Raw genomic sequence first — 10,976 nt, forward strand, 5'->3', positions numbered from 1 at the left:
AAATGGCTTTTGGACCAGCATGTCCAGGAGTCAGGATCCTCTTGGGGGAGAACCCTGGCCCTCGGACCTGGCATCAGCCAGGGTCAGGGACTCCACATTTTTTTTTCTTATCGTTGCCCTCCTCCTTTATCAACTGGAATGGACATTGTCAAGTCCAGCATAAACAAATGGAAATGAAATTGTAGAAGAAAATTGCAAGATTTTAATGGTTTATTATGAGAATACTGTACTGTATTGGTGTCATGTCTGTATGTATTGTCTCTTTTCATCAGTCATCTATACAATAGTCACTTACCAATGTAATTTGAAGAATCATCAACTGCATTTGCCCCCTTTCCCCCACCCCTTTAGAACGGGGGTCAGAAGTCTGTTCTGGGAAATGCCTTACTCTCGGAACATTATGTCTCCGTTCTAGAGGATTCGGACATTTCTGTATCTGGGATAAGGAGCTTCCTGGAGGAGGTAACTGACCCCAGGAGCAGCATTTGCTGTGTCTCGGAAGTCAGCGTTAGGCTGCGCAGGTTCCCTTTTTTTTAAGGGTTTGGAATTCCTCATCCAGGAAGTGCCAAACCTAGGACAAGGAGAGCCGGTCCTGAACTTGGTTAGCCTTTTTTTTATCCTTTTGAGCTGGGGTCAGGAGGCTTCTTCCAAGAGGTAAATGGCTTTTGGACCAGCATGTTCGTTTTGGTGGTGGCACTCGCTGTGATCATGTGTGCCAAGAGGACGGCTGCCAAGCAGAAAGGTAAGGCACTGAGCTGACCCCCGTATACCATCTCAGGTCATGTTGGGACTAAACACATAAGGCCCAGCATATGTACATTAAATATACACATGGGACTGAATATAAACATTAACTATACACATTAAACTATAAAAATAAACATTAAACATAGAAAACTCATTAAATAAACATTAAAGATACACATTAAATAAACACAGAAAATCGAGAAAAGTAACATTAAATAACACAAAAATGTACAGTAATAAGTAGTTAGGTTGTTGAGTGGATAATGGACTTTCTTTCTGTCGTACCCAGGGCACCCCCAGTCCGCCCAACTGTGATTGGGTGCCTAGCTTTGCAGTGGAGAACTGTGCTGAATCCCCACGGCCCCTAAAATCTCTCTCTCTCTCTCTCTCTCTCTCTCAGTAATTACCTAAATCGTTAATTTTGTATCTTTTTTTCGTTCTTACACTTATGGTGGTCTGTGAAATATAAATTCTTGACCTGCTCCTCTCTAGGTCAAATTTATTTACCGTGGCCACGTAAATATGTTTGTCTCCGCTAAATACCAGTGAATAATATGTTCTTGTCTTACCAACACCTGACAATAAATTAGTAATTTATCCGTCTATCTGTTCAGATGTTTATGCACAGTTCTATCTTTAGGAATGTTTATTTATCTAATATTTTATCTATCTATATGACTATGCAATATATATATATATATATATTTCCTCTATTTCACACTGGTAATACTCACAAACCTCTACAGGGAAACAGTCAGACACACACACGTCAGGCGCCCCTCCCGCCCGTCTTACCTGGTCGTCACTCATAGTTTGGAGTAAATTACACGTGTGTGATTATATTTTCAGGCGAGTCTTTGAGGGAGTGGTTTCTAATTTTCTTTTACTGCTGACACATATATGAAGTACTATTCTCGTCGTGTCGTAAGCGTTAATTATGTCTGGTTATCACTACTTCTCTGTCTCCTAAATCATGTTTCGTTCTTAATGGGGTCAAATTATTGTCTAAATATTGTACGAATTAAATAGTTTCATGTAATTATTTTTTTGTTGAAGAATTATTTTTGGTGACTAATTTATTATGATCCATGAATCGTAATGTTCATACATGTACAGTGAACAACACCAAAATTCCTGCACCTTTATGATGTTATGCAATATGACACACCGGACCAAGCATTCTGAACAACATGGTGTTCGTACGGGTTTTATAATGTATTCTTGCTAATTACTCTGTATTAACTATACGTGATTTACAGAATACATCGTATAGGTTACAAAATCTGACGTACCAACCTTACCAAATGAACATGGCCTCAGTGAGTGATCGTTGAGAAGACCGACAGACCCAGGCGAGCAGAAAACATTTTTGTTGACTGTACAGTTGCTGCCAAAATTCCCTCGACATCTGATAGTATCTGTCATGTTATGGGATATTTTGTATGTGATAGCTTAGTAGCTAGTGAACGTTGTTCAATGAATTCATATATTATAACGAAATATGAAAAATCAATATGTATTCCAAAAATAAGACTTTACCAAAAATACAAACCTGAGTGTTTGGTGTGCCTGACCGTTTATCTGATGTAATAATAGTGAGTTAGTAGATGATGGCTGGTTAACAGATATTACCTCACTTTACGTTGATGCTCTTCTCATTATTAATTTACGACGTCGAGTTTGGGATTCAGACATACTAATTAACTCTCCATTAAGTAATTAGTAATTTATTTCAATTCATGAATACATAGATTCATACACAGTAATTCGCTTTCCATTAAGTTATAAAGAAATGTGTTTGTATTTAGAACGGACTTGGTAGTCAGCGATCAATGTGAGTTTAGTTATGGTTGGGTTATAGGTTAGGTTAGGTTACGTTAGGTTACGTTACGTTATGTTAGGCAGTAAGCAGGTGCAGCCTTCCATGTACTATATGTAATTAAGTGATCAAAACAACCATCTCCAGGTCTATTGCTTCCCGGGTTGTTTACACATTCCAGCTCTGACTTGCATCACTTTATAACAACACCAATAGTTAACAACACGACACAGCAGCTCTTCAACACACTAATATTTCCTCATCTCTCCTGTGTTTAGGCTCGATAAACTGTGAGATCACGCCACTATACCTGCACTTCACTTCATTAAAAAAAAATTAATAATTATAGTGATTTAGCCAATGAAGACAATGAAATCCATAGTAACATTTTAATCAGTCAGAACGAACCAATTCAGCCTTGATTACTATATTTTAGAACGTGCTATAAACAGGAACCAAAAAAATCAGACTTTTTCCTATTGATTCTTAAATGCAGTTCATTGCACATCCTAAAATATACAGTAGTAATTATTTAGGGTTCTTGAATAAAAAGGACACTGGATAATTAATTCTTACCTTGCATTTGCTGGTAATAAATGTGTGTTTGTTAGTCAATAAGTCCGTATAATGAATGAAGAGAGTGTGATCATATTGTGACACTTCCTTACAGACGCCAAGACGGGAGGGTTACCGGAAAAGACGGTCGCCTTGCAGATGAATGACCAAAACTCCACAGCTAACGAGTCTGACCTCAAGGTGGGTGACTGTTGAGGCTCTCAGTGTAGGGCTGTGTGACTGAGTGTTGTGTGCACGGTGGCCTGAGTGTATACCAGTGTTTATGTCTGAGTGTCAAGAGTGTTATTTGATAGATAAGATGACATCTAAAGGAATATATGTGGATGTACAGCAGCGATATAGACATTTTTTACACAGATTTATTGGAGAGACGATGTTAAGCAGGAGAATAAAACAAACAGGTCATCTTAGTGTTGCCATATGGACGGTATACACACGAATGATGAGTCTAACAGAATACAGAACTGTTGATGCGTCAGGGGAGGGTCCTGGACTGAGGCTACACGACATAACGAAATAAATAAATCTTAATCTTAGTCGATAATGACAGAGAATTATTGAATGGAGTTTTAACGACCGTCCTCACCACCAACAGGTTGAACTGGACCAGAGGACTGGCTCCTCCATGAGTAACAAGGAGGGCGAGCTGGAGGGATGGGGGGAGAAGGAGGGGGAGCACCCGGCTACCCCCACCTACATGGCCTCCACCAACTCCTACCTGTACCCAGAAACCTTCACCGGCATCCCTCTTAAAATTGTAAGTAGTTCCTGTTTGAGTCTCGAGTTTCTGTTGCTCGTGGGAAAAATACTAGAATTAGTTGTGATTTTCTGTTAGTGTTGGTTAACGTGGATGTCTTTGAGATTATCGCAATATAGATATAATTAAAGTGTATTTTAAGTAGTCTTTTACATCCATGAATGGATTTGTCTGGATATATGTGTGGTAATATTCCTAACTGAATGTTGGTAATACAGTCAGTTCTCCTCCCACAGAATGGTCACCTCACCAGTAACGGAGGCGGGCTGTCTTATGGCAACTACGCTGATCACTCGACAGTGGCCACGGGCCAACAACAACAACAACAGCAGCAACAACAACAACAACAGCAACAACAACAACAGCCTTCTTCTCCCTCGGGGGGTTACGTCATGGGTGGAAATGTCAGCAGCGCGGGAGGCGTGGGGAGTTACACACATACGCCCCCGGGCATCGTCACCTCCAGCCAGCACTCCCTCTATCCTGGCTACGGGGACTACGACGGGGGACACGATGCCCCTGACGGAGTGCATGGCTTCTCTCCTGGCTACAACAACGGCTTCGCCAATCACAACTTCAAGACCTCGTCTGGGTCACTGCCGCTGTCACTACACGTCAACTCCAGAGGGAACGGGTCGGTAGCGGGTAACGCCACCTCCACCATCCCCAGACTAGGGATACCTGTCGACCCCAGTCAGTATATCGTGCCGCCCAGGACCCAAGTCATGCAAGGTGCTCTGGCCACACACGTCTGATCCTCGGCGACCCAGCACCGCCCTACGTATTGTTATAATTATTGATAGCGTAAACCTCTGATGGAAACCCTACATAAAAGACATGCAGTGTGGAAGCTTAAAACATAGAGCTAATGTGTTGATAACGTCCTTATGTGTTGTATATATGAGGTTAAAAAAACAGATGAAGCATTGTATCTGCAAGCTGTGTAGTCATGTTTTTTTTTATGTATATGTCAAGTAAAAAGCAGCATCTACACCACGTTATCACAGGTGGGTGGTGGTGGGTGGCGCTGCAAGGCGACACACACCACACACACCTCTGCGAGCCTTCCCCTGCAAGATCAACATCAGAGGCGTGTTCCTACCGTGGTGCAATAGTCGTAAGATTAAGTTGATGTAACAAAATGTAAAAGGTTTTCTAGAGTTTATGAAAACTGCTGTTCTCTTTTCTCCACAAACTTTATACAGTCGTTAAACTTGACAGAAGAAACTCGTCAAATCCTAAAGTGATATTTTTCATGTATAAAAAAAAAACATTATATGTGGCCCAGAAATCTTACTTTATATCATAATGATGATGTTGAAAATATTTTTTAATTCAGGTAGTGTAAATCCTCCTTCTCGTGCATCTGTTACGATATAGCTCTAGTGTTTGTGGTGGTTCATCTTATATTCTGTCAACCATTTCCCTTTCACGCCCAGTATTATTGGACTATGCGTCTCTCGTGCTTGGCTACACGTGGAGAGATAGTATAGGAAAATAAAACTATTAAGAGAGATTACGAGTTGGTGGAGTTGACAGTCTTGGAGACTCTGGTTGGGAGAAAAAGAGAGCCAGGAAATACAAGAGTAGTCCTTGTAAGCTACGAGAATAAGGATGATAATTGTAAAGCCAATACATTTCCAATACGTGATTACATTGGGGACTGAAGTACCATAGGAATGTGTTTTATACGACCCCTTTTTAGTATTCAAGTGAGTGGGATCAGCTTAGTGTATATAGAGAATAAGAGCGAAGGTTGTGCGTGTCGTGGGCTGCAGTGTAGCCAACTATAATGAAGAAAAACCTGTTGTTCGTTACCCTGAAAACTGTTTACATTTTTATTATATTATAGAATGTTAATAAAGGCTCAGGGATATGAAAGGTAATCATCAAAGTTAAATTTTACTCGTCATATTTTCTATGTAAAACAAAATGAGGTCATTACGTTTATCATGTCGGAAGAAAAATGTAAGAGAAGCAGAAGATGCCTGCTAAGATGTCCATTTTTTTCCATTAATTCCTTCAAAAGAGTAACACATAAAATCGTAAGTAAAACAGTCCAAAAAAGAGAGAATAAGAGGATTTTCTCTGAGGGTATAAATGAGTCCGTGAGCTGTTGCTTCCCTGTGCGGTGCGTCACTCCTGCGTGTTGTTGTTGTTGTTGTTGTTGCCATTTTTGTAAACAGTTCCTTCAGCCGAGGGACGCGAGTAAACTATTATAGTCTGTATGAAATATAATCTTATTCTGGTGTCTTACAGCTCGGTGTCGCGCGGGCCGGGTTAGGTAAAGCCTGTGGCTGACTTTTAGCGGTTTTAACATAATGTCTATATAGGGAACTCACCATACACGACGGCGTGCTTCAGCGTTATATTTTGATATGCTTGGTGTGTGTGTGTGTGTGCGTGTGTGTGTGTGTGTGCGTATATCTGTGGTTATCATACAGATACGTAGAACAGCTGCTGGCGTAGTAGCGTTTCAAGACGACTAAAACACTGAAAGTTGACCAAAGAAAGTCTTAACATATCTTTAAAACAGATGATTCATAAGATGTTTGTATCTTGATTCCTAAAAAAACAAAAAACACTCGATTTCCTGGAAAGATTTTCGGCATGACTGATATAACACATTTTTATTACATATAAATATATATAAATATATATATACATACATACATACATATAGTACCTCAGTGTAATTTTTCTTCCTCTTTTTGGATGTGATTTATCGCCAGTAACACTTATATATATAAATATATATATAAAACCTCTGGATAATATTTTTTAAAGAGACTAGAATATCCATCTCCGAATTTTCTAAGCTTATTTTTATTCCTCCAGAAACTCTTGCGTTCTGAATGGATTGATGTGCGTCTCATCCATGTGCTAACAATCAATCCTCAATCCCCATCCCCCAGTCTTCCTGATTGTTACCATTAGCCCATCAGAGCGTTGGTGTGTACAGATTGTTTACTTAGATGATCTGACCGTGTGTAGAGAGAGTGAGTTTGGCTGGAGATAGAGAACTCTTACATCAGCTGATCTCCGACTTTGGGTTTTAGGGAAAAAGTCTTCTGTATGATATTTTGAGGTAAACACAGTATTTATAGGATGATGAATAGACAGATAATGTTGTATTGTGTAGCCATTAATGGTGTTCTCAAAAGGGAAGAAATTATACCAACAGTACATTCTATCTTCTAAATTTATTCCTACGTGGAGTTGTGTGCATATTCTTTTTTCGATGGAATAGACTTGCACAACATTTGGTTTTAATCTTTAATATAATCAGACTGTGAAAATATTGACAATATTTAACCTTGGATGGAAAAAATAAAGAAAGACAATAAATATTTGTTAAGGAAATAGCGGGATGAAATTTGTCGTTAAATATATAGAGAAGTACTTATGACTAAAATTCTATTGGTCTTGCGGCCTATGGTGGCAGGTAATGCATTTCGTAGACTTTACTGTGTGTGCATGCTGTTGCTGACGGCATAGCCTTGCCATGTATATAGTGTATGTAGGGAGGTCTTGCATGTGTCATATCACTTGTTCATTTTCATGTTCATCACATATCTGTGTACATATCAAAATATTTGTAATTTTTTGTACATATGCTTACAGTTGTAATAAATATTTTTCTACATAAATTCCCCCGTATTTTATTGTTCATTCGTGTGGGGTGTGAGAGAGGGTTGTGAGGTGTGAGGGGGTGATGGTTATGAGGTGTGAGGGTTATCAGGTGTGAGGGTTGTGAGGTGTAAGGGTTGTAAAGTGTGAGGGTTGTGGGGTGTGAGGGCTGTGGAGTGTGGTGATGTGGCAGGATAATGGAAGGCAGGAGAACGTGATATCATTCAGCCAAATAAATAAAGTTCCAAGAAAGCCGAACTGTCAACAAAGGATGTGCCTGTTTTTTTTCATTCTTGGTGTAATTAAAATACACACGGTGGAGTGGTCAGGGAAAGACTAGCGCGTTCCCCTCCCTCCCTCCCTCCCTCCTTACTTCCCTCCCTCCCTCCTGTGATACAGAATATTAGAAAAACGAAATGCCCAAATATTGTGGAATTGGACGAAAACAGAACAAATATAAGCAACGAATTATGATTATGAGATAATTAAGTTACTTGTCTCTCTATTTAATATGACAACAAGTAATAAGTAAAGAAAGTGTAAAAACATAATATTGTCAATTAAATATTACTGAATTACACCAATTTATACTGAAACTCATTGACTCGTTGGTGACTTAAGGTGAACGAAGTGAAAAAAAGTGAGTGATGAAACCTTGGTGGGTGTTTACTCAAAAAGATGACTCATCACTTACGGTGGTGCCCCTCTCGTGTCTGCTGTCCTTCTTCCTCTAATAAACTCTGCCGGTCACACTCAACTACTACCTTGAGGCTGTACTACAACATATACGGTACATTTAAATATATCATAAAGCAAACGTCATAAATATCTCAAAAGGGGAACCACCTAGACGGTAGTTTGGGTGCCCAGTTGGTGGTTCATCCTGGCGACTGAAACTGGTGAGGGCAAGCCTGTGTGGGTCAGGTTCGGGTTCAGTCAGTACTTGTGAGGTGTGGTGTGCGTTAACACCTGACGGAGACAGTCAGTACCTGCGAGGGATGCTGTGCGTTAATACCTGACGGAGAGAAGTCAGTATCTGTGAGGTGTGCTGTGCGTTAACACCTGATGGAAACAATTAGTAACTGTGCGGTGGAGTGTGCGTTAACACCTGACGGAGACATACTAAGGGAGAAAAGACTTCCGTTTGTATTCAAAGATATGATGGTGAAGGTGAGGTGGAGAGCTGCCAACAGACCACCCATCAGTGCTCCTGCAACAAGTAAGTCTTCTTAGGTGTGTTCCTCTGTCACAAGAACCTCGGTTACCTACAGTAAGCAAGGGAGTTCACTCTTTGTAAGAGAATTACAAACTTTCTCAGAATTATGCAAAAATTTTAACTTGGGTAGACGGTGTGTACAAAGTCATTAAGGGTGTCATCCCAGCTAAAAAGTTTGAAATTACAACAAACATTAAAGGCTCCACTGATCTATGTTTCAGTATAATTAATTTTATACTTTGAATTATAGGAGTTGGTGCTTCTATAATATGAGGTCTACCGAGCTGGAGTAAATCTACCGGGATATTTACACTGTAACGTATATTAACCCAACCCAACCTAACCTAACCTAACTTAATCTAATATATCTTAACCTAACCTAACCTAGGTTAGATCAGGTTAATGGATGCTACAGTGTAAATATCCCGGAAGACACAACTCCAGCCCGGTCGACCACATACTATAGTAGTACCTAATGGTTACTCCCCATAAGAGGAGTAACTCGTATGAATTAATCCAAGGTCAGTGAATGAGGGTTTTTCTATAAACTGTTTTAGTAAACTGACCTTTAACGTCATTAATGAGTGTATTTAAACATAAGAACTTCGAGATTCATTTAATTTTGCGAACAAATATTATGATTGGAAGCTTCAAGTTACGGTGTTTTATGGTTTTATTCGACGTGTGTAGTCACTGAAAATAAGAAGTGAGACGTCTATTGATATTGTGGGGTTATGTGTTATTGGTTCACACTCAGGAGGGGATGGAGAACATAAGAACATAAGAATGGAGGAAACTGCAGCGGGCCTATTGGCCCATACTGGGCAGTCCCGTTTACACCCAACCCCTATTGCTCATATGAGCATCCAACCTATGTTTGAAGCAATTCAGCGTATTCGAGTTAATGATGATATTTGGTAACTTGTTCCTCTCGGCCACTACTCTGTTTCCAAACCAGTGTTTACCTATTTCACGCCCAAATCTAAATTTGTCTAATTTAAAACCATTGTTACGAGTTCGCTCCTGGTTGGATAGTTTGAGTACCTTTGTAATGTCCCCTTTGTTTAGCCCTGCCTTCCACTTATACACCTCTATCAGGTCGCCCCTCGCTCTACGTCTCTCAAGGGAGTGCAAATTAAGATGCTTTAACCTGTCTCTATACTCAAGGTTCCTAATGCCCGGGATTAGTCTTGTCATTCTCCTCTGAATTCTTTCCAAGGATTCTCTATCCATTCTGTAATACGGTGACCAGAACTGAACTGCGTAATCCAGGTGTGGTCTCACAAGAGCAAGATACAGTTTTAGGATGACCTCGCTAGTCTTGTAACTAACACTCCTTTGTATGAACCCAAGTACTTTATTAGCCTTGTTCCGAGCAAAAACACATTGTTTACTTGGCTTAAGGTTCCTACCTATCATTAGTCCTAAATCTCTCTCGCAGTCGGATTTCTCTATGGCATCGTTGTTCATCTGGTATCTGGTTTCCCTGTTTACATCTCCTATACTGAGTACTTTACATTTGTCCACGTTGAATTTCATCTGCCATTTTTCAGACCATTCGAAAAATTTGTTTAGATCTTCCTGTAGTTTTGCCGAGTCCTCGTCAGATTTGATAACACGTCCTATTTTAGTGTCATCAGCAAATTTACTTATGTTGCTGTCAATGCCGATATCTATGTCGTTTATGTATATAATAAATAATAATGGTCCAAGTACTGGATCTGGTTGATAAACTCCTGCCCCCTTTCTTGTTCAAAAACTCCTGGGAGGGAGGTGAACAGTTACAGGGGGGACCCAAGGACGAATACACCTTTAGGGTGCAGGTCCCCAGGCCAGAGCGAAAAAGAAGGAAGAAAAGAGGAAGAATAGTCACTGGTGTAAGTAACACCGGTGGGATCGCGACCCAAGTCCGCTGCAAGAAGCCGTTACAGAGCACCCAATCAGGGCCGCCTCTGATCAGGAGTCACCCCTGGTCAGTGGGGAGGCGCAGAAAGGGCGTTGTCTGGAACAAGCTTCCCACGTGTAAAAGTGATGGTTAGTGAGGTGGTCGTTTGCGTTCAGTTCGTCAACGATAAGAGACAGGCTGGCTGGCTTGGCAGTGAAGGGTCTGGAGAGATTTCCAATCACAGCGAAGGCTGGCTGGCGAGTGATGAAGAGGTAGGTCGTCACGAGGTGAGGTCTTATATAGCGGAGGTAGGCGTGGCTTGATAGTTGACCTCAGTCATGTAAGG

At 40.5% G+C, this 10,976-nt stretch overlaps 1 protein-coding gene across 2 annotated transcripts; it reads left to right on the forward strand.

Moving 5' to 3' along the window:
• Nucleotides 1–562: 562 nt before the first annotated feature.
• LOC121877134 (cell pattern formation-associated protein ust1-like) lies at nucleotides 563–7,550 on the forward strand. 2 transcript variants are annotated; one of them, XM_042382755.1, is made up of 5 exons: nucleotides 622–742; nucleotides 2,007–2,099; nucleotides 3,237–3,322; nucleotides 3,738–3,899; nucleotides 4,136–7,550. In XM_042382755.1, the coding sequence occupies exons 3-5, from the start codon at nucleotides 3,281–3,283 to the stop codon at nucleotides 4,652–4,654; spliced, it is 723 nt and encodes a 240-aa protein (XP_042238689.1). In that variant the 5' UTR covers nucleotides 622–742; nucleotides 2,007–2,099; nucleotides 3,237–3,280; the 3' UTR covers nucleotides 4,655–7,550. The 2 variants fall into 2 exon arrangements, with proteins under 2 accessions (XP_042238688.1, XP_042238689.1); XM_042382754.1 differs by lacking the exon at nucleotides 2,007–2,099 and having other exon boundaries at nucleotides 563–742.
• Nucleotides 7,551–10,976: the final 3,426 nt, after the last annotated feature.

Source organism: Homarus americanus, unplaced genomic scaffold (genome assembly GCF_018991925.1).
Source record: "Homarus americanus isolate GMGI-L3 unplaced genomic scaffold, GMGI_Hamer_2.0 scaffold58414, whole genome shotgun sequence".
Lineage (NCBI taxonomy): Eukaryota > Metazoa > Arthropoda > Malacostraca > Decapoda > Nephropidae > Homarus > Homarus americanus.

Excerpts from the sequence above, each read along its gene's own strand:
- LOC121877134 (XM_042382754.1), top strand. The coding sequence starts at position 676 with ATGTTCGTTTTGGTGGTGGCACTCGCTGTGATCATGTGTGCCAAGAGG. Across the intron at positions 743-3,236 it reads GACGGCTGCCAAGCAGAAAG|ACGCCAAGACGGGAGGGTTA; the intron begins GTAAGGCACTGA and ends ACTTCCTTACAG. Across the intron at positions 3,900-4,135 it reads CCGGCATCCCTCTTAAAATT|AATGGTCACCTCACCAGTAA; the intron begins GTAAGTAGTTCC and ends CTCCTCCCACAG.